Below are 24,476 nucleotides of genomic sequence, written 5' to 3' on the forward strand. Positions count from 1 at the left end.
TTATTCTATGGTTGAAGTAATTTCATCCTCTTTGCATTCTTTTGCTTCAAAATGACCCAAAACACACCACAAACCTATTTGATTTGCATGTGCCTATACTCACAACTGCACCTCACAATTTAAAAAATTGATCCTGACTGGATGGTGGAGAATTTCACGTTGTACAGGTAGTCCTTGACTTACGACCGCAATTGAGCCCAAATTTTCTGTGGTTAAGTGAGACATTCCTTAAGCAAGTTTTTTGCCCCATTTTATGACCTTTCTTGCCACCATTGTTAGGTGCATCACTTCAGTTGTTAAGTTAATAACATAGTTATTAAGTGAATCTGGCTTCTCTGTTGACTGCTTGTCACAAAAGATGATAATCACATGCCCCCAGCAATGGTCATAATATGAACCAAGTGTCTGAATTTTGATCCCATGATCACGGGGATGCTGCAAAGGTTGTAACTATGAAAATTGGTCATAAGTCACTTTCTTTCCAGTGCTGTTGTAACTCTGAATGGTCACAAGTGGTTTTAAGTGGAGGGCTATATGTACTGTGAAATTCTCAGTGTTGGCTGAGACTCATAGGAGATGTGATAAACTCTCTAAACCCATTTAGAAACTGTCACTTTGAAGGAAGTTGGTTAATTCTCCATTAAAATCTTGACTTGGGTTTACTGTGCAATGCAGTGCAGTCTAATTCACATTAACCGTTGCTTCTGTTTTGTGCCAGATAGGAGAAATAATAATGCTGAAATTCTTTTTTAAGTTTGGTATATGAATGAGTTCCAAGTCCCTCTCATCTTTATTCAGCTAATGGCTTCTCCCACTCTTCTCCCACCCTCACCCCTCTGCTAGAGTTTGACATGTTTTGCCAAGCAATTATACGTGCTCTGAGGTTATGGGAAAATGGAACCCCCTTGTCAGCCGAACTTCTGTTCTGATAGCTCTTTTGTGTCTGCTTTCAGTCAGTGCAAGCAAGGCATGCTAAGTTTGGTATTGAGCAAACAGAACCCAGCCTGGATGCATTTCTTCCAGCAAAAGATTGTGTTATCACTCTTGACTCCAGTGCAATCTGCTTTAAGATACCAAAGTGTGTCATAGAAAACAGAGCGTTATTCCTAACTGCCTTGCCCAGTTTGTAGCCCGAGACTGGAGTTCCTGGAATTCAGAGGTGGGATTTTTGACTGGGAAGCCTGGAAGAAGATACAGCTCAGTGTATTTTCTGCTATACATACATTTCTGGAAGTAATAGTAACAGAAATAGTGTTGGAAGGGACCTTGGAGATCATTTCATCCAACCCCCTGTTCTTGTAGGAGACCTATATACTATTTCTGATAGATGGGTGTCTATGCAAGGCTGAAAACTTATTCTCACTTTAATCACACCTGGACAACATCCTGTTTTCAGTGATGTGTACCTGATTTTCAGTGATCAGTACCTGATTTTCTATGGCAACTTCCCAACCATATTGCTATGTCCCAAAGCTGATTTACCATGGTTATTTTAGGCAGCAGTACTTTGATTGCATTAAATATGATTAATGTGTTAGTAGATTGTTGACTTTGAACCTTTAAAAAAGTCTAGTTGCAGTTCAAACCTATCCGTCTTTCTTCTGGATAGATCCCATGTTTCCCTTGCCTCTTTTCCCCAGAGAAAGTAGGGGACGTTGATTTATTTATATTTTTTAAAAAGCCATTTCATGATATGAAAACAAGTGATTTGGCAAGGAAAGCCCGAAAGAACAATTAACCCTATGCTGTAAAGCTATATGCATCAAGCAATCCTTGACCTAGAACTGCAGTTAAGTCCAAAATTCATGTTGCTAAGCAAAACAGTTATTAAGTTAGTTTTGCTCCTATTTTAATTCTTGCCACGGTTGATAAGTGAGCCTGGCTTCCCCATTGATTTTGCTTGCCAGAAGATCGCAAAAGGTGATCACGTGACCCCGGGAGACTGCAACCATCATAAAATATGAGCCAGTTGAAAGTGTGAAAAGTTTTGATGGGGTTATTGCAACAGTCCTAAAGTATGAAAAACAGTTGTAAGTCACTTTTTTCAGTGCTGTTGTAAGTTCAAACAATCACCTAATAAAGGGTTGTAAGTTAACCTGTACTTTATTAAATGTGCCAGCTCTCCATTAGGCAGGGTTCACCCGGGGGATGTTAGGAACACCTGAGCTTCAAACTCAGGGGATTTAATGCTATAGCTTTGGGGAAATAAGCTGAAAATTAAGGAATTGTGAGCAACACCTGAGTGCAGATGTTAAAATGCTCTTCGCCTCATTTCAAAATATAAGGTAGTGACCAAAAAAGCCAATGCCTCTTGAGGAACAGGCTCTAGTGATTTTGGTTTACCTAGACTATTCCTGGACTATCGTTAACTAAAAAAAAAAACAAACCCAAAAAACAAATAAGAGATATTGTGCCCTGTAATGTATGATTTTTGCTGCCAAGGAGAAGTCATTGTATATACTGGAACATAATTGGACATATTGCTATAGTTTTATGGAAGCTTTTTAGCAAAAGACAGGTGATTCCCCATTCCACATCTAAATCTTGAGTACAATGGGGATAGGATAGGAAAGGAAAGGGAGAAAAAAGGAAAGGAATGGAATGGAATGGATTGGAATGGAATGGAACAGAACAGAATAGAATAAAATAGAATAGGAGTGAGAGTTGGAATGGATCTTGGAGGTCTTCTAGTTTAACTCTTTTCAAGTGAGAGACCCTATAGGCCTATACCATTTCTGTCTGATCTCTTCTTAAAAACCCCCAGTGCTGGAGCACCTACAACTTCTGAAGTCAAGCCACTGCACTGATTATTTGTTTTTGCTGTCAATAAATTTCTCCTTAGTTCTAGACTTGGACTGATCATGTGGCTTCTTTCCACAGTAGATCATAAATATAGATAATGTAACCATATCTGTCTGCCTTGCCCTGAAATTAGGCAATCCTGGGGTTAGACAGGATAAGGGATACATGCTTGGGTCTCTGATTTGCAAAAAAGGTGTAATAATAAAAGTCACATTTTTTTCTTCCATTATCTAATACCTAATCTTCTATTCCATCTTTCTCTGTTGAGTTATGTGAATTCCTGCTGTTTAGTTAGTTACAGACATACCACTAAAATGGGAAACTCATTGCAACATTTCCTGTTTTACATGAGATTCTACCAGTATTGGTAGATAGTTTGCATTTAATTTAAAATGTTGGTGAAGTGCAAACATGCACGCATACACCAACACGTTTCAAATATTTTATGTAACAGAGCATGTAGTGGCGTGCCTGTACAGGGAGCCCTGGATATAATCTTAATGTTGGCATTTTGTCTCCTAGTAACGGGATAAAGCTCTTCTAATGAGCTGCAGTTGTACAGTTAAATTAGTAGTTTCAGGGACCAGGACTTCAATATTAGCACTGAAGATTTTATCAACTTTTGCGCTGTTTAATACTATTGATTATGTTAGTTTTTTAATAGAATGAAACAAAAAATGCCAGGCTTAACCCTGCTGACAGCAATGGATGTGTCCATGTAGATTTTTTGGGTAATGATACAGAAATGAATCATGTCTTCCTTTTCCCAAGACATTTAACCTATAGCCATAGGGTTTCTTCTGACATCAAATTCAACTATGCAATAGAAGTTTGATCCTGTTTAATGTTTTTCAAGATGAGTCAAAGATGGCTTCAAAACTCTAAACGTATCTGACCTTAATCTAAATAAACTGAAATTGCAGTGATTTGCAACAAAGGAAATTCATCAGTTCCCTGAATTTTTTTTCCTGCTCATATACTTGCTTGTATTTCTAGTAATCTTGAATAATTTTTTTCTTCTCCGCATTTCCATAGCATACATGTCCTTGTTCATTTATCAATTGATTTATTCTTCTTGACTCTCTTTCCTTTCTCAATTTATATGTTAGCCATCTGCCTGGTTTGTTTGCATCTTCAAAATAGTTCTGCTTAGCATTTTTAATTCTTTGTGCTATTTCTTCTTTTTCCATTAGCCCCATTTTATGCTTAGTTATGTCCATTTTAATTTTAATGTCCTTTTTTTGTGGAAATTTCTGTAGTTCTTTTTCCAACTTCTTGTAGTCATCTTCCAATATTTTAAGGATTTTTTTTCTGTTTTATATTTCTTTTCCTTGTATAGTCCATTATCAAACCTCTTGTATAAGCCTTCATTGTGTCCCAGAGGTTCTGTAATGATGTATCCCCTTTTGTATTTTCTTTAAAGAAAAAAGTCAATTCTCTCTCAATTTTCTGTTTAAAGTCTTTTTCCTTTAATATCGTATTATTTAAAGTCCATCTAGATCTCCTTTTTTGTCCTTTCCATACAAGTGTTATTGGATTGTGATCTGCCAAGGTACTTGCTTCTATTTCAATGTCTTGTGTGTTAGAAAGCAATTCTGTTGACATCCATATCATATTTATTCTAGACCAAGATGCATGTCTATTTGAATAAAAGGTATATTGTTTATTTTCCGCATTTCTCTCTCTCCATGCATCTTTTAAGTTTATCTCATCTACCATTTGAAAGAAGGATTTTGGCAATGTCTTTCTAGTTTTCTTTGCTGTTTTTTGTGTTTTATAATCCAATTTGTCATTTATTATTCCATTAAAATCTTCCATTGGACAGATATTAGCATAGTCCAGTTCAATTATTTTCTTATGTAATTTCCTGTAAAAATCTTCTCAATTATCATTTGGAGCATAAATTGCTATTAAAAGTGTCTTTAGATTATTGTCCGTTATCTCCACCATCAAAATCCTTCCATCATCATCTGTATATAGTTGTTCCGCAGGGATTGTATCGCTAATGTATAACACCACTCCTCTCTTTTTACAGTGTGTCAACACTGTAAATAATTTTCCTAATTTTTGTTGTTTCAATATATAATCACGTTGTTTTTTAATATGTACTTCTTGTAGGCAGATTATATCAAATTTTAATTTCTCTAATTTATGAAATACTTTTCTTCTTTTAATAACTGAATTAAGCCCATTTATATTAATTGTAATCAGTTTTTTTCTCATCCATTTTAGACTTTATAAGAAGAATTTGTTGCTCTAGTAAATCTTGGTTCTCGTTGTTCTCTGGGTCCACCACCTACGGCTCCTTCTTCTCTTTCAATTACTGCTGTACATTCCTCTTGAAATTCAGTTAACGACTCTTCTTTTCTTGTATCTTCCATCCTTCCTCTAAAATATTCCAGATAGAATAACTCAGCTGTTTCAACTGTATCAATTCTGTGTCTTTGTTCCTGCCAGGTAAACATGAGACCTTCAGGTATCAGCCATCTGTAATTTATTCCTCTCTTAAGTAACTCTTTGTTCAAGAATAAATATTTCTCTTCTTATCTCTCTCACTCTTCCTGGTACCTGTTTCAGTACCACTATTTCTTTATCTTTGTACTTTAGTGTTTTTTTTCTCTTGCCACCTGCAGTATTTGTGATTTAATTATTTTCTTAGTAAATCTGATATGAACTTCTCTTGGCAGTTTATTTCTCATAACATATCTTGTATAAACATGAAAAACCTCGTCCATTCCATCCATCATCTTCCCTTTAGTTACCTCTAATGCTTCTGCCAGGATTTCTGTCATCATTTCAGCAAGGTTTTCACCCTTTTCTTCTCCTATTTTTGGAATCTAAGATAGAATTCTGATCTATCAATTTCCCATCCCAATTATTGCAGAGATCTGCCCTTATCTCTTTCCACTTCACTCAATCGGGTATCCATGCCTCCAATCTTCTTATCTCTTTGTACATCTTGTTCTTCAATTTTCTTAATTCCGTCTTCGTATTGCATCATCATCCGTTGAATATTTTCAATTTTTTCATCTGTCTTTTCCGTTCTTTGCTCAATATTCTCCGTTCTCTTTTCAATATTATCTGTTTTTACTTGTATCTATTGAATTCTTGCATAATCATCTGCAGTGTCACTTCTTTCTCCTTCTCTTGTTGCAACATCACCTGTATTGATCGTTGTCCTCCAGATGGTGAGGAAGAAGAAGTCGGGATTGAAGAAGCTGAGGCTGGTATTTTTCTGCTCATCTTAGAGTACGTAATAGAAAAATTGAAAAGAAAAAGCAAGAGCAGCCAATTGCCACTCCAGCAAATAAATAAATAAATAAATAAATAAATAAATAAATAAATAAATAAATAAATAAAAGCAAAAGATAAAAATAAAAAAGGGAAGGGAAAAAATCTTCAGGCACTTGAATACCTTAATCCAATTGGTTCCAATTATGTTGGAAAAAAGGAAAAAAAGAAATAATATAAAATGGAAAAAGGATGAAAAAATAAAAAATTTAGGAAAAAAATTCAGAAGACAGAAATCTGTATATTCCTCTTGCTAAAAAGGTAAAACAAAGGGAGGAGGGAGAGGAAAAATGTAGTCTTATTCTTGCATCAAAGGACTCAAGTCCAAATATAAAAATCCAACTAGGGGGGGAATAGAAAAAAAAGGAAAGAGAAAATGCAATTCTGTCAATAAGCAAAGCACTGCCACTATATATTCGAGGCTCTTTACTAAATCAAAAAACAAAATTTCCAGTTCTCTTTTCAAGGTCACTTCAATCTTCTTTCTTCAGTTTCAAATCCAGACTCCAGCTATCAGTAGTTCCACAGAAGAGCACCTGCAAACAATCTACATGCTCTTCCCACTATCTTTTCAATGAAAAGCACAGAGTCCTTGAATGTAACACCAAATGTATCAACAAGAAAGAAAGAAAGGAAAACAATGTATCCAAGCCTCCAGGTGGCAGCACTACTTATTTCCCTTTCCTTTCCCTTCCCCTCTAATATTAAAACCAGGAATAAAAAAAATAAAAAAAATCTAAAATTCTTAAAAAGAAAAACACAAGAGAAAAAAAACAACTCTTCCAAAGAGTTATTTTGAAAGGAAAAAATTAAAATTAAAAAGACCAGTCCAGTTTCAAAGTTGAAAAGTTTTAACAAAATCTAAAGTTCCAATAAGAAGAAAGAAAACACCTTCAGGTTTAATTTGTGCTTAATCTCGCCGCTTAAGCACTTTTATCTTCACTTTTAAATTTAATTTTTAGACTTTTAAGGTGTTGTCTCCAGAAAAAAAAGTAAGCAGAAAATTATCTCATCAAACGGACACACTTTCTTTCCAGCTTTCTTCCATTCCGGAGTTGTCCCAGCTTCAGCAGCTTCAATGGCTGCCTCTCCACCGCGGGAAAAAAGGGCTTCTCCTGGATCTACTAGGGAGTTTGCAACGTCCCTGGGATCGATAGGATGTGCCCTCCTCTTTCACCGTCTCTATAGGATGGTTTAGGTCCGTTGGGACCGTCCTGCAATGGAGATATCAGCAGCGATCTTAGAGCTTAAAGATCGCATGCTGTACCGCCGCGACGCAAGCTCTGCCCTCCTACTTGCTTGTATTTCTAGTGTATAAGCTTAACATTTCATTATCTGAAAAAACACATCCCCTTATATGTGTTATATATTCTCTCTCTCTTTCTCCTTCCTTCCCTCCCTCTCATATAAACTGTTACTTTTTCCTCCCTGCAGGGATACCAAGGTATGGTTGATGGGGGTGAAAATATTGTTGAAGTTACATGGGAGAGTGTTTCAAGTATCCTCCAAGTGGTAGGTACCGAATTAAGCAGAATGTTAATACAGATGTTTACCTGATAATATAGTAAATCATCCCCAAAAGACAAGCTAGAGCTTAATGTACATATTTGAATGATCATTGATTCAAAGGTCTTTTCCAAAAGGCTGTTTTTTTCCTTGAGGTAGAAGATGTTTCGCGTCTCACCCAGGAAAGCTTCATCAAATGACTACTACTATTACTTCTTCTTCTTCTTCTTCTTCTTCTTCTTCTTCTTCTTCTTCTTCTTCTTCTTCTTCTTCTTCTTCTTCTTCTTCTTCTTCTTCTTCTTCTTCTTCTCCTTCTCCTTCTCCTTCTCCTTCTCCTTCTCCTTCTCCTCCTTCTCCTCCTCCTCCTCCTCCTCCTCTTCTTCTTCTTCTTCTTCTTCTTCTTCTTCTTCTTCTTCTTCTTCTTCTTCTTCTTCTTCTTCTTCTTCTTCTTCTTCTTCTTCTTCCCCTCCTCCTCCTCCTTCTCCTCCTCCTTCCTCTTCTTCCTCCTTTTCCTATTCCTCCTCCTTTTCTTCTTCCTCCTCCTCTTCTCCTTCTCCTTCCTCCTCCTCCTCCTCCTCCTCCTCCTCCTCCTCCTCCTCCTCCTCCTCCAAACCAGTCCAGTTGCCTTTTGAAAATGCACCTTTGAGACAACTAAGCCTAAATGACTGTGAATCTCTTAAGACTTACTGACATTGTTGTTTTCTGTTGTTTTCCAATTTTTCCAGTGTGCTTGCAACAGAAACCATGCACCAATTGTAGAATCTGGTGTCTTTTCATTCTGCTTTTCATTTGTCTAATTATGAGACCTTTTACAAAACTTTGTTATGCTGGGAGGTCTTTATTAACTGCATTTAGGTTGGAGGTGCTGATCTTGAACATCATTTCCATGGCTTATTTTCTACCTACTGAGGAATCAGTACAATATCTTGAAAAGCTGCAATGTTCTCAACTTGCATAATAATTTTCTTTTGAGCTGGTATGGTGTTCAACTGATTATGGACCATCAAATTGGTGTTGATTCTTAGCGACCACATGGAGAAATTTTCTCCACAATGATCTATTTCTAACCTGGATTACAGGTCTTCCAATAGAGCAAAGAAATTTTATTTTGCCCCTATGGGCAGGTGACAGCGCAATACCTGTGATTAAGCATTTGATAAAAGGAAATGGAATATTGCAATCATACACAACACAGATTCTCTGTTTCGCAAGATTTGGCCAGCACACAAATTTCCTCCTGCCTCCTATTATAATCTTAATGTGTTTACACATCTACAGAGTATTCTGAGGGTGTGGAGGAAGAGAACAAGTTCAACAAGTTCAACAAAGTGTAACTATGGCAGATATTTTCAATTTTTTTCAAAATAGGAATTCCATGTAGCTTTGTAAGATATGTGTGATATATTAAGATGAGTGCCATGCCTGGCAGTTGTAAGGATAGAAATTTCTGCATCTTTGGAAGGAAGGTGCTAGTTGTGAAAGGCTGTCATATATATTGTAAGCAATTTTTATTATCTGCCTATAATTAGTAATATAAAGAGATTTTTTATCTCTTCCAATGGGCCCTAAAGGTTGCTTATGGATGATTTAGGCCCACTGAAATGAGATCTATTTTTTCTCATCGGAATTTTTCCTTCTGTCTTTTAGGGGGGGACTGTTATTGGCAGTGCTCGCTGTAAAGCTTTTCGAACTCGTGAAGGTCGCTTGAAAGCGGCCTGCAATCTAGTGAAGTGTGGAATCACAAACCTTTGTGTGATTGGGGGAGATGGCAGCTTAACTGGTGCAAATCTCTTTCGGGAAGAGTGGAATGGCCTGTTAGAGGAGTTGGCAAGAAATGGTAAGTTATCTTGTTGCTGTTGAAGCATTGAATCACCATCGCATGCCACAAAAACTAGGTATTGCTCAACTTACAACTAGTTGCTCAGCAACTGTTTGGAATTATAACGGGCACTACAGACCTATTGGGGGGGGTACTTACAACCTGGATTTTAAGTTTTGATGGTCTCATGCCCCACCCGCTGATCACATTACTGCACTTCAATACTTGGCAACTGGACTGCAGCCATTTGTAGTGTCCTGCAATCACATGACCAGATGTTATGGTGGTTTTCCTGAAAACTGGCATTTATTTCGGTTTTTGGCAAAAAACACACTCATAGCAAGCTATTGGTCTGCTTATCGACTGTTGCATTCATTTAACAACTGCAGTGGTTGCTTTACAACTGCCATGATTGCTTAACCACTACTACAAAAAAGATTGTGAAATCAGGTTGGGCCTGTGACTTACTTTCTTTATATGAATGATGATTGTGATGGCTCCTTCATGGTTGCAATTCAAAGACTACCTGTATTTTCCATATTGTTACTTCATTTCCCAAAATGCCGGCATTGTCCAGTCATAAGAATGTAAGCAGTGGTTCCTAAACTCCACATTTTCAACCCAAGTTGGGACCAAAAGCAATGTTAAATTAAGGGTATCTAATTAGTGTAGATCAGATCTCCTAAGAAGGTTCCTTCCTTGGTGGTTGGAGACCTGGTTTGTATGCAGAAGATCCCAAATTTAGTTGTTTGGAATTCAGGTATGTTCTGAGTCTGGAAAACAGTGGCAATGGATAAGGCAGAGGGAATGAAAAAATTGGACTCCGGAAGCATCCATGTGGAATGCTCTGAGCCATCACCCTTTGCCAAATGGTTTCTCATGATCCTTCACAAAATGAATAATGAACAGCCTTTTGATGTTGCACCAATACATAGTCATAGCAGCATGACAGGATAAAACTGTTAGCTTTGCAGATATCATTGTAACAAACAATAGTTGAAAGGGACCTTGAATTTCTTCTGATTCAACCTCCTGGTCAGTTAAAGACCATATACCATTGGTTATCCAATGGTTATCCAATCTCTTCTTTAAAAAAAACCCTCCAGTGATGGAACACCCACAACTTCTGCAGGCAAGCCATTCCACTGGTTAGTTGTTCTAAACTGTATATATGAAGCTATGTGAGATTTAGCAATTGTGTTAATTTATCTAAATACTTGGTACTTATCATGCAGGGAAATTCACAAAGAGGATCCCAACACTGTTGGGCATAAAGTTGCTATGTGCACACTTAAGAGCCAATGTAACTGCAAACGTACATGTTTCTTCTAGTGTTGGTAATCTTTATTTCCCCTTGGGGAATTACATCAGTTTTCTTTTAGTTTTTTAGTTTACAGGCCACAACCATATTTCCAGAGATTATCTCCTGCTTGGGTATTTTTATCAGTTTTGTCAGTTCTGATTTTCAGATATCTTGCTGACCTCACTTCTCTACATAGTTCCTTTATTTGAAACATTATGAGTTCATTTTGGTCTTTAATTTTACCTCCTATTAATTTTTCCTCTCACCCTCCATTCGTGTGCTGAAATGCATTATGGCATTTAAATTACACTGGAAATAATGGTTGTTCTGTCTGTCTGTCTGTCTGTCTATCTATCTATCTGTCTATCTATCTATCTATCATTTATCTCTATCATATTTTATAACTTCCCATGTCCCTCACAGAGGGATTCTGTGCTTTTAAATGCTCATTAAATTAATTTATGTAGTTTATAAACCATAATTCCAGTATGAACCAGACATAGGTGCTTTGTCAGAACAGCATACTATTTGTCCCTGAATTGCCTGACAGAAGGCATATGCAGTGAACTGTGCCAGCATTGTCTTAATGTCTTGCTTTTGTTTGCTTTGATGAATGAATAGACTCATTGATAATGAAGCACGTCTTGCAAATGAAGCAAGAAAGTGAGTGGCCAACAATGTGGTCAAAATACTGTGTACTAGTTCTTGTAACATGGTCAGTTTTATTTACTCGACTCCTATTATTTGCTTCTCTGAGATTGCTGCTTGGGTACTTTGCAGTCATTTCAAATTCCTTTTATGTACATGCATCTTCCTGCAATATTTTCTTCATCCATTGATAAACCATAGTGAATAGATACAGAGCTTTGCCTTTTATCTCTCTTTTTACTCTCCCTTACCCTCTCATTATTTTTCAATCCATTGCCAACTCTGATCACTCACAAAGACTTTCCTTCTATCTTTCACAGGTCCATGCTTTACTCATTTGTTGCAGCCTTCTTCTCTCTGTCCTTCTGTTGTCATTGATTTCTAATTCCACTCCACTCTATTCCATTCCATTCTTCTTGTCTTTCTGATCCTTTGTGTCAACCTCTTTACTTCATGTAGTTCATCCCCAACATCTTATTTGTGAAATATTTGGATGAACTGATCTTCCCCACCCTCTATTTGTTAGCCAAATAAAGTCAGTGTACCTGTTCTATTTATCGCCGCCTTCACTTCCCTTTTTTGTGTGCTCTTTTTCCCATGTCAGATCAGGAGGTCTATTAAGTTTCCTTCTGCGGCTCTCTCCTTTTATATCAATCAAATTGAAGCTGGACAAAGATGGATTAATTTGGATTGCTTCACTGATCTAGGGGTGGCCTAAAAAGGACCTCTTTCACTTCATATATTTTATGAACCAATTTCTTTTTGAGAAAATTATCACCTGCTAGGAGAAACAAGGAAAAATATAAATAGGTCAAGAGGTTGAATTAGGGCCTGGAATTTTATCCCTTGCTAGGCCGCATCAGTATCAGAACTCTTCAGTTTGGAGAAGGATGGAGAGGGAGCATGACACGTACTGGCTACTTTTGATGTTATTTTTAGCTGACTTCTATTTTTAGGATGAATGTTAAGAAATGGAGAAGCTAAGCTCTGATACTGGAACCATCATAAACATATCTAACATTCACAGCCAACAAAATGTCTCAAAGCTTGTTCTCTGGGTACATGAAATTGTCCAGATGCTAGAGATCTTTTCTCACTTTAATATTTTTCCCATTGTATTTCCTATTTCTATAAGCTGTGATATTCCGCACATAAAAGCTATTGCAGTAGTTGAGTTCCAAAACAGGCATGTGCAAGATCTCACCCCATGAAAAGGGAAAGCAAACTTGACAGAAGGCTCTCTCTCTCTCTCTCTCTCTCTCTCTCTCTCTCAGTTATGATAATGGCAATTCTGAAAACACCCTCTATTTGTGGTAAGAAAAATGACAACGAAGATGAATTTGAACCAGTCTTACAATACTGTTTCTGCAAGCTCTCTTGTCCTTCAGGTCTTCGGCCTACAAAAAAATTTTTTTTCTCTCTGCAAACTGATCTTTTTGCCTAACCTTTGCCAAGTAGAAACTGGCATTTAGAACTGAAAGAGCTTGTTAATCACCTTTAGACTTCAGGAAATATTTGCCTTTCCTTGTCAATGGAACAGTGAGAAATCTCCATGATTTTGCCATTTCTTGATTAAAGTTGCGAGGGGGAGGGGACATGTACAAGTGGCTCAGATCCCCTAACTACGCCATTCTTGGTAAAGCTTAACTGATTTCATTTAAACACGAATAATAGGGTGAAATGTGCAGAGTCCTACTTATAAGTCTAGAATGGCTTTTACTGACCCTCACAGCACAAACACTTAACTGATGGATGTGAATCCATAGGAGAGCATCTTTGATAAAGTTATTCCATTGGTTCACTTATACCAATTCTCCTTTCCTTTCCTTTCCTTCCTTCCTTCCTTCCTTCCTTCCTTCCTTCCTTCCTCCCTCCCTCCCTCCCTCCCTCCCCCTCCTCCTCTCCCCCTCCTTCCTAATGGGCAATGGTTATTCAAACTTCAAAGAGAGGTCTTATTCAAATCTTCTATCTGAATGTCTATTTTTCTACCCATGTGGGAAAAACAATACAGCTTCTCAGACATTCCAGGGAGTATCCAATGAGGCTAGTATTCATGGTGTCCAATCTTATTTTTTCATCCTTCCTAAAACAGCCAAAAGGGAATTACTATACATAGCATGTCGTTTACATTCTGAATGAAAGGTCTAAATTAACTTGTCTCTTTTCATATCATGTCCTTACATGGTTCTATAATGTTAAAGTGATATTTATGTATATCTTGAGACTGTAAGATCATCCTAAAACTGTCTCTGAGACTCAAAGGGAAGGAATGCTTCTTGGGTACTTCTAGATATATTATTACTTCTTTTTCTTTTCTTTTCTTTTTGGTCAGGTGAGATTGAAGAAGAAGCTGTAAAGAGCTATGCTTACCTGAACATTGTGGGAATGGTTGGGTCCATTGACAATGATTTCTGTGGAACAGACATGACTATTGGCACAGATTCTGCCTTGCATAGAATCATTGAAGTGGTGGATGCCATCATGACTACTGCTCAAAGGTATTTGATTCACTGGAAAAATGTCATAAAGATTGGGATGACCTATAGAAAATTCAAGTAAAAGGTAAATGTCCTGGACTTCCGGTTGCAATGCCGCGGCGGTGTCGGGAGGGAAGAATGAGCACCGTTTTCTTGTCTCCAGTCTGCGCGTCTGGAGGCCCTTCGAGGGGCACACAAATTTTGGAGAGATCTGTGAAGGTGTGGAGAAGCCTGAGTAGCGGCAAGGCAGAAGGCAGCTGCCTGCTGCACTGAAGGAAACTCCATTTGCTCCAGCGTGTGAGTACATGGTATATACAATGTGGTATATGATTATTACCTCCAAGGTAGGGAGATATTAATCATATATCACATTGTCTGTATTATATTTTATGGCCAAGAGGGGAACTAATTACCATGTCAAGATGGACATTGTAAATAATATTCCTGCTTCATACTTTAGAAAACTGTAAAACCATGGCTTTGTGTTTTATCCTGCCTTCAGTGGCCGTCAAAACTTATTTTGCTGCAGACAATACATAAAAGTTGCATTCGTAGATTGCACTAAGCCAAAAGATAATTTGCTAATTTAGTATAACAATTTGTATGAATGTATTCATTTTGATTTATAAACCATGGTAAGTAGTTAGGTGTGAACAGACTTCAGCAAGTCTGTTTTTCATGGTTAAGCAAATTTTGGCCTAGCTTCATATATGAATCCAGATTCTGATGGCCTTTCCCCACACATTTATTGTAGAGAGAGGACAATGAAGGTATTCACATTGACTAGAAAATCCCTGTTTTCTTTCACTTTTTAGACAACCAATTATTATGAATCCCTTCAGGAAGATTTGCCATAGCTGAAGAACTTCTACAGTTCTCAGTCTTTTCTGGAAGATAATAATGTACATTAACATTTTGGGGATAGGATATTCCATACTGTAATAATAATTTGTACGGCATACTTTTTTATTCAGCTTCTGAGCAGCTCTGAAATCCATTTCAGGTCCTTCATATGGACAGCAAAAAAATTCTCTTTTGCCCACTCCTGCCCCATCATGCATTTGGAAGCATTTATTTCCTTTTTAAAGCTAACAGTGGCTTATTGTACCTCAAAAGGCTGAATTGTGGTTAGTCTAACCTGGAATTTTTTGCAACAACAACACAACTAAGTTTTAAAAAGCTGCCGAAAGGCAAATTGAGTGAAAAAAAGATAATTTATTTCCAGTACATTTAAACATATGTTTCCCTGACATAGGAAAATTCTTCCTTTGTTTCAGGTACTACATAAACAACTGCATGGAAATGCCCTATAGGTAGTCCTTGATTTACAACAGTTTATTTAGTGACTGGCTATTCAAATTTACAACAGCACTGGCAAAAGTTGACTTATGACAGTTTTTCACACTTATGACCATTGCATCCCCATAAGTCACATGATCAAAATTCAGACACTTGGGAACTGACTCATATTTATGACAGTTGTTGTGTCCTGGGATCATGTGATCACCTTCTAACAAACAAAGTCAATGAAAAACCAGATTCACTTAATAACTTAACAACTGCAGTGATTCACTTAACGACTGTGGCAAGAAAAGTCATAAAATGGGGGCAAAATTCACTTAACAAATGTCTCACTTAGTAACAAAAATTAGGCTTAATTGTGATCATGTCGAGGACTACCAATATAGAAATTTGTTCTTGAGAAAAACACTGTTTTTTAGCCTTATTGTTAAGATAGTTTATTTTTTTTTCTCCCAGAAATGTCTCTTGATGGCATTTAGGGGTTTATTCCATGCTTGATATCATGACAGGTGCTACAGCTGGTATACTTTTTTAAATTAAATGTTTAGCAATCAAGCAGATGCCCTTCCAAACTTTTTTATACCTTGAAATCTTAAAAAGCTTAGTGGTAGGATTTTTTCACCATGGTGTCTTCTCTTGGCATTGAAGAAGAGTGCAGGTCCTCCATACAGATATTATTTAATTAGTCATAATCCCCAGATAATTTTATCATGAATTTAATATAAAGACATTCCATGTTGTCTTCTTTGAAAGGAATTTTAAAGACAAATACCCCTTTTCATCTAACTGAACGAAAATTAGTAAAGAAAGAAAAATGCAGGACAGTTTTCCTACACAGTGCAAATTGGGGCTTGCTTGCTTGCAGTTCACTCTGTTCCCAGCCCCCCAAAATGCTTTGTTGAACATGCCAGGATCACATTGTAGTTTTATTATCTAATCTTCATGATGTTACACCATGGCTTAGCATGTCATTCAACCTGAACTTTTGTATAAATTCTGTTGCCATCAAAAAGCTGGAAGCAGCTGTTTGGAAGTTTGTAACCTTTGGCTGGCTATGGAGGAATAGAAATCGAGCCTTGGGAGGCATGCATGAATTCCTAGAAACAGCAGCTGAGCCCTTTCAACACTTCCACTGGCATTTGTCACATTGTTAGGTGCTTTGACAGGAACGAGGCATGCAAATATATGGCGGGGGAGGAAGAACGAGGAGTCTCTTTTTCTAGTGCTTTTACTGTCTGTTGCATAATTCTGTAAGCCAATAAGAAGAAACATGTTTGAGAAAATTTGTGTAAATCTTTGATTTCCGATAGTATCCATAATTGAAAGGTACCCTGTTTCCCTGAAAATAAGCCCCAACATGATTTTTCAGGAGGCTTATTACAAGCCCTACCCCCAGTTAAGATCATTATCTAGACTTGAAGCATTTTAGTGCTATAATTTCCCCAAAATAAGACCTAAGTGGAAAATAAATCCTAATGTATCTTTTGGAGCAAAAATTAATATCAGACCCGGTATTATTTTCTGGGAAACATGGTTAGTAGCAAATGTAAATGGTAATATGTAAATAATATATTTTCCTTAAACTCCATATTTATGGAGAAATGAGAACAAAACTTGGGTATTTTTTAAATAAAATGTTACTATAAAGTAATTCTTGGCTTACAGCAATTCATTCAGTGACTGTTCGACGTTATGTTGGCATTGAAAAATGTGACTTATGACCACTTTTCACACTTATGACCATTGCAGCATCCCTATGTCATGTAATCAAAATTGCTTGACAACTGGCTAATATGATGTTTGCAATGTCCTGGGCTCACATGATCAACTTTTGCCACCTCCTGACAACCAAAATCAATGGGGAAGCCAGGTTCACTTAACAAGCACATTGCTAATTTAACAACTATAAAGAGTTACTTAACAACTGTGGCAAAAAAGATAGTAAAATGGCGCAAAACTCACTTAACCAATGTCTCATTTAACAACATAAATTTTGCGCTCAATTGTGGTCCTAAGTCAACCTTATACTTTTCTGGCAGCTAGATCAATTAAGGAAAGTCCATCTGAATGAGGATGAGAAAAGAATCAAAAAATAAACAAAGAAAAATAAGCATAGGGGTCATCCACTTAATGCCAAACTCAAGATCTGTACATTTGAATAGTATTTTACTATTTGTTTTGGTTGTTGATCTGTTGATCTTGTGTTTTTTGTAGCCATCAGAGGACCTTCGTCCTAGAAGTGATGGGAAGACACTGTGGGTACGTATCTCCAAGATAAATCACTTTTAGTAAAAGAAAAAAAAAAGTTGTGGTGTACTCTTCAGATACTGATTGGGAATTTGCTTTTTTGCCCTAGGTATCTGGCACTTGTTAGTGCTTTAGCCTGTGGTGCAGACTATGTATTTATCCCTGAATACCCACCTGAGGAAGGGTGGGAAGATCACATGTGTTCTAGGCTTTCTGAGGTAATCCTTTTCAACTTTGGTATAATAATACATTGGGCTTCCTTGGGAAATTATCAGCTCCCTAATGAAAATTGAGCAAGAACAACCCAAATTTCCACTCTCTAAAAGGCAACTGTGCCAAAATGGTAAAGATGGCTTGTGAAGACTCTCTCTTTTGGCATTTTTGGATTATTTTTCTGGTCTTTTTTTCCTTCTTCTAAAAATGGAGTGCTGTAGTGAGGGTAGCCCCGTGGTGCAATCCATTTATTTTTAACTTAGAAAATATCCATGTGGCCATTCCCTTAATGGTTCTTAGCAGCTTGCAAAACATCATGGTTAAATTATGGTGGAAAGCAGGAATCGGTTTGCTCAAATGGCACAGATGTACAAAAATATCACTAAACTTATAGCTTATTGGGCTTGTTGACATCTTTCCCCCCAAAATAAGAAGTTAAAAGTTCATGTTAATGGAAGAATTTATTTCTTGAAGACATTGGCTGTTCTGTTTCAACTTGCCAACTCTGGAGACTTGTCTGCCTTAGTTCTCATGCTCAGCTTCAACATGAGTGAACAAGAACTCTCAACAAACTTCAGGAATTGTGACTATGAATGGTTTTGGAGAAGCATCACTACAGCTCCTAGAATGTCCAGCTTTGGTCTGTATGGGCCTTGAATTCCAACCCATGTCTAGAGCAGGGGTGAGGAACGATGGCCCTTTTATGACTTGTGGACTTCAACTCCCAGAATTGCATGACTTAGGAATTCTGGGAGTTGAAGTCCACAAGTCATAAAAAGGCCATCATTCTCTTACCCTGGTTTAAAAAGACAGTGGTTCCTTATACAGCACGTTCCAGGATCCTCTGCAGAATTCATATGTTTGTCAGCTGATTTGAAAATGTTTCTGAAATCAAAAAGCCTGAAGCCTTTTGGTTCACTTTATCTTACTGAATTTTCATACTCCTGAGCATGGAGCCATACTTGTCCAGGGTAGAAATGGTTATGATCAAATGTATATATACGTTTTCCACAATCCATTACTCTTCCTGATTGGTAACAACTGTAGTTCCTATTTCTAGTCATTCTGGCTAAAAATTCTGGAACTGAAAGACCCAGTACATGTACAATGTGTCAAGTTGAAGTAGATACGCTCAGTAACATTAGGAAGAAAAGAATAACAATAGGATAGAGTTTCATTAGATGCATTTTGTGAATATTTGTATCTTGTGTAGTGGACCAGGCTTGTCAAACTGGTGGCCCCATACCTATTCAGGCTCCACAAAGGCAAAAAATATCCCAATACATCACAATGTGGCCCGCAATGCGATTAGGTTTGCCACCCTTATAGCAGACGAAATGTTTCCTAGCTATGTTTAGAATTCAGCTTTCCACTGTTTATTCTAGCTTTGGTAGCTTTACTGATCTGTCTTTACTGATCTTCTTTCATCCCAGAACCGTGCCCGAAAGAAAAGGTTGAATATAATAATTGTGTCCGAAGGAGCAATTGATTCCTTCAACAAGCCTATCACTTCTGAAAAAGTTAAGGATGTAAGTACATGATGTCCATCATGACTTGCTGAATATACATGTGAATCCTCATGTAACTTATTTATAAATGTTGGGATTTTTTTAAATATATTGTGTCCTGTAATTGAAATGCAGTCTTAGTTAAGTATGGTTACATTCAAAATTGCCTTTGAAATTCACACATGGAAAAAAATAACCTTAACTGTAGAAAGTTCATTTTCATGTTATTAGATTCTGTATTACATTAAATAATGCATATTGAACAAATATATGCTGTGCAGAATCTTCTGGCAATATTGATAAAGCTTGATTCTGCAGATGCTTTAGTTTGAGTTCTAGTTCTGGTCAAAGCAGTACTTGGTAGAGGTTTTATCGATAAAAAATAATATTTGAAGTTCAGGGTTTAACTCAGAGATCTTAATCCCATTTCAGTTTCAGGCATGGTCCAAATGAGATAGTCAGTTGAAAAAATTTCCAGCTTTCTAAAAACTGCCCCTGTTTTGACTGTTTTTGTTGGAAGCCTAGGTTCTTGTCCCAAAGGTACTTTTTCAAGAGGCACCTAGACTTTCTGGTTTTTCCTTGAAGACATTTCTTTAAAGACATCACCTTCCTCCAACACAGCCCTTTCAACAGTTCCAAGAAGACTCCACACCCATTTGCACCACTCAGGTTATCCTGGTGACATAGATAAATCTCCAGGTGGCCTCAATGACTCACTAAAAGAATGCAAATGACCAGCTGTGTGGATATAAATCCTTCCATTCGCCACCATCCAGTCAGAGCTGAAGAAACTTCTTGGATGACAAGCGAAATGTCTTCAAAGAAAGACAAGGAAGTTCATTTGCCTCTTGAAAAAGCACCTTTGAGACATCCATGACCTGGATTACTGAGAATCTCCATAGATATTTGGTCCTGGGGACTCTTATGGGATTGTGATATAAGATGTGGAATGAGTCACTCTGAATGAGATTTCTAAATTTATTATATAAAGATAATGAATAATGAATGAATAAACGTTGGTTTTACTGCGGTGTTGATAAAAAAAAATACAGATTAAGACAGATAATGCCTCAGTTTTTACAGTAGCAAGTTGCTTCTTGATTCATGGTCATGTATTTATTTAGATAGTGCAGTTACCAACTCTTAGAAAATTCTGCCTTTGATAGTCATCTACACAGATTAAATAATCAGTTCTATAACCTTCCTCTTTTCTTTGGCTTAAGTAAGTCACTATGCCTTACTTAAAACTCTTTAAACATTTTAAAATGCAAGGCTACATTTGGTTCAAAAGATATTTAAGAGGTATTGATGTAGGAGCCTTTTCTCTCCTTTCTTAACGACATTCATGGAAATTTATTTTACCTACTAGTTATGCACACATTCTTTAGAGGATATTATTAAATTATTGTGTAATTTGTCCTTATTTTATTTTTAAGGCAGCATGGTTGGTTCATTTTCAGCTGTTCCATGCTGACTCCTTCTGTTTTTGCTTTTTTGTCAGTGACATTAAAATCTGCCTGGAAAGTATTTGAATCTTTTTGCTGCTTTAAAAATATCGTTCTCAATTTGTTTCCTTTTCGTGTTTTGTTAATGAACATCTGATTAAAAGCTCATTACACAAAATTATCTGGTGTTTTACAAACTTGAAAGCTATAAGCAACTCTTGTCAAAGCAAACTTTTATCCTGAATTTGTGGATTACAGCCATACAGCAAATCAAAACTTTCTATAAAAAGATATAAACTAGTTTAGATAGCTTATTTATTTATTTATCATTATTTCAGTCACCACCACTTATTTCATATATCATTATTTATGTTACCACTTATCTCTCAAGCAGCAACTGTTGAGTAATAACAAAAATCAATAAAATCAATAAATCAATAAAAAAGCAACAAATAAATCAGTAAAAAAGCAACAAATAAATCAGTAAAAAAGCAGCAAATCAGAACAGAGACCCCTCCAAATTTTTCAGCTCATTGACCCCTTGACAAAGTTTCAGATTGTTCGACTCCGAAGTATTTATTATATACAAATAATTTAATTTTTATTCTAACTAGAATATGAATAACAATAGAATATGAATAAAACAATGACCCCTTGGATGGTCCCTTCAAACCTTCGGTATCAACACTGATCATTTTTGAGAACTGTGATCTGGAGGTAGCTTGTAAGAACAACAGTTGCAATCCTATCAACCATCCCATGGGTCCTCCTTATTTCCCTGATCCCCACACATGGGTAAATAGCCATGTTTTCAGAATGTTATTAAAGTTGCCGTAGTTGGAACTTTGGAAGGGAGTGGTTTGGGGTTTCAGATTGCTGCAACCAAAAAGGTCCACTTCTAAGATCCTATCAGAGCGCATTCCCTAATAGACTGAGAAGAGTATCAGAGATTTAAATTTGTTGGTGGAAGAATTAGAACTAGAACTGAATTTGCGAGAGGCAATTTTAGAGGCTTCCATTAGATCTTCTCAGTGCTCATGTAAGGAAAATCTTTGCATAGTTGCCACAGCTCCTAATACTTCTTCTTCTTTGGGTTCACCTTGGTCTTCTTTTGCAGCTTGTGGTGAGTCGGTTAGGGTTTGACACACGGGTGACCATTCTTGGCCATGTGCAACGAGGAGGTACACCCTCTGCTTTTGATCGGATTTTGGTGAGTGAATATAACCAATGTGTTTCTGAGTATTGAAGAAGAATAGCCTATCCAGCACAACCAAGTTTTAGGTGGAATCATTTGATTTTTCTTCCTTGTTCTATTCTTTGAGCCATAGTAAGAATTAATTGTGAAATATTTGAACTTAGGTTATAACCTAAGGGCTGTGGTTAAATTTCTATTCAGCCATAAAGTTGCTAGACAAAGTTAGAAAAATTCATCCTTCCTTCCTTCCCCCCTCCCTCCCTAAACATAATAGCAAAATCTCCATTATTATTTATAATTATTAAAAAAAATAATGAAAAACAGAGAGGAAAAACCGACCCCTAAAAACAGTATAAAGAAATATTTAATTTCTACTTCCTTTGATATATGAAACTGGGAGGATTGTCTTTTGGAGAAATGAAACTATGGAAAGTCTTTCCAAGTTCTATAGTTAGAAAATTATCCTACAAAAGTTAGGTGTGCTCAATTTAAACTGAAGTAAAGGAAATGGAAATATTAAAAACTCTCTTAGACAAATTATAGTTTCAAACCTATTCAAATTTTTTAGTCATTACATGAGAATGGTTAGTCTAAAGTGGTCAAGAAATGGTTCATTCATGAAAAAAGTCTGCTTGGAATCACAAGGGAAGAGAGGTAGAGACAGAGCCCAAAGTAGGTTGCAATTTGTGGTTGTTTCTCTCTTCCATCTTTAAAAGTAAAGGTAAAGGTTCCGCTTGCACATACATGCTAGTTGTTTCTGGCTCTAGGGGGTGGTGCTCATCTCCATTACAAAGCCGAAGAGCTAGAGTTGTCTGAAGACGTCTCCGTGGTCATGTGGCCAGCATGACTAAATGCCAAAGGCACACAGAACGCTATTACCTTCCCACCAAAGTGGTCCCTATTTTTCTACTTGCATTTTTACATGCTTTCGAACTGCTAGATTGGCAGAAGCTGGGACAAGTAACAGGAGCTCACTCCATTACGCGGTGCTAGGGATTCAAACCGCTGAACTGCTGACTTTTCTGATCGACAAGCTCAGCGTCTTAGCTACTGAGCCGTCGCCTTCCATCTTTACTTGACTCTAATATGGGTACATAGAGGGCCATACAATAACCTAGGAAATCAGAGTGAGTCCCCAGAGTTGAGCAAGGCTGAGAGGTTCAAGGCTGATGAGTTACAAAATAGGGCAATACTTAGAATACATAAAAGATTTGGGGTTATCTCCATGCTAGATAGGATCCATGATCAAATCTAGGTTCTTTAAAAGACATATTTAATGTCGACGGGGACCCACATAAATAAATAAATAAAAACCTTAGTCAACCCTAGTATAATACTTTGTTCTCTTGAAGGTTTCCCAGCCTTTAAAAGAGCCACTGGATTCTGTGCTGATAATAATTGATCTCCCTCCCTTCTTAGTTTTATAGAACTGATCATTTTTAAGATTGGTTTCACAGGGGACTGTTGGCACGTTTCTAAACTATCCACCATCAGATGTTCCAATACCCATAAAAGAACCAACTTGATTTTGGTTTTTTACAGGCCAGCCGTATGGGTGTGGAGGCTGTCCTTGCTCTTCTGGAAGCCACGCCTGAAACACCTGGATGTGTGGTGACCCTCTCTGGGAACCTGGCTGTCCGCCTGCCTTTAATGGAGTGTGTTCAGATGGTAAGTTTCCGCTGCTTGTTAGTATGATCTAGCAAACAGTGGCCTGTTGTCAGCTGAAGCACTAGCAATGACATAAGAGAAATGCTTATCAGCACGGGGGACAATCAACTCCAGTCAGTCTCACAATAGGAGTAATTGGGTTGAATTGCTGATGGGACTTTGAGAGCAAACTGGGGTGTTGGATTGTGATAACCCAGAGGCCTTTGATAAAGTAGGAGTCTGTTTATCTTAGGTGTTGTTCTTCCTGTTTGTTTTGGCATACCAGAGTATGTGTACACTCTCATGAGCATGTCATCATGGTCATACAGAGTGGCTAAAATCATTCTTGGTGCTCCAAACTTCCAGTACTTACAGTAAAATGTAGCAGGAGCATTCTTTAGGATGCAATATATTAATAAATGATTTCGGAGAATCTACCTCTCCTTGTTTTTGTATTTTAAATATCACTCCTAATTTACACAACTATTGAACCAAGGCTAGTTTGTCCACAGAAGAATGAGTCAAATAAACAGCTACTTGTGTAAGACCATATAGGTTGCTAATAAGACAACACTTGTACTATGTCATCTAAAAAGATACTCCTTTGGTCTTTTTAGCTGCCAGCAGAAAGGGAGTGGGGGAAAACAGTGCATTCCTCAAATGCCTCAGATAATCGTCTTGGCAGCCCAAAGTTGTCGGCATGCAAGAAAATTACTGGAGAGCATGATTGATGACTCTTGGCTATGGTTGTGTCCCATTGGAGAACATACATCCAGGAGGTGTGGGGAAGCCCAGGGTCAAGAGGGAAATGAAGGATGTATTTTAGTGTCGGCTGCATCCTGCTAACACCAACATGGCCACTTCTAATAAATCATTTTTTTACTCTGCGAGATGTGGCTAGAGACTTATGATTTGTATGGGGGTGGATTTGTTGGAGCTCTCATATATTACAGGTTGTCCTCAACTTATAATCATTTATTTAGTGACCATTCAAAGGTACATTGACATCGATAAACTGACTTATAACCAGTGGTGGGCTGCTGGGTGGTCGGCAAGGTTTGAGCGAACCGCTT

At 37.3% G+C, this 24,476-nt stretch overlaps 1 protein-coding gene across 3 annotated transcripts in view; it reads left to right on the forward strand.

The window, feature by feature from the left end:
• The window catches only part of PFKP (phosphofructokinase, platelet), a 71,381-nt gene that overhangs the window by 13,599 nt on the left and 33,306 nt on the right, over window positions 1-24,476 (forward strand). For all 3 annotated transcript variants that reach the window (XR_003371252.2, XM_026672249.2, XM_087945830.1), the window contains exons 3-10: window positions 7,528-7,605; window positions 9,247-9,436; window positions 13,702-13,867; window positions 17,363-17,407; window positions 17,505-17,613; window positions 19,042-19,137; window positions 21,679-21,771; window positions 23,299-23,424. Coding sequence is in view for 2 of the 3 variants with exons in the window: in XM_026672249.2 (XP_026528034.1) it covers window positions 7,528-7,605; window positions 9,247-9,436; window positions 13,702-13,867; window positions 17,363-17,407; window positions 17,505-17,613; window positions 19,042-19,137; window positions 21,679-21,771; window positions 23,299-23,424 (903 nt within the window). In the remaining variant the exon portion in view is untranslated. The remainder of the gene's footprint in view (window positions 1-7,527; window positions 7,606-9,246; window positions 9,437-13,701; window positions 13,868-17,362; window positions 17,408-17,504; window positions 17,614-19,041; window positions 19,138-21,678; window positions 21,772-23,298; window positions 23,425-24,476) is intronic.

This window comes from Notechis scutatus, chromosome Z (assembly GCF_049901735.1).
Source record: "Notechis scutatus isolate UNSWTSFEM ecotype Mainland chromosome Z, rNotScu1.2, whole genome shotgun sequence".
Classification (NCBI taxonomy): Eukaryota; Metazoa; Chordata; class Lepidosauria; order Squamata; family Elapidae; genus Notechis; species Notechis scutatus.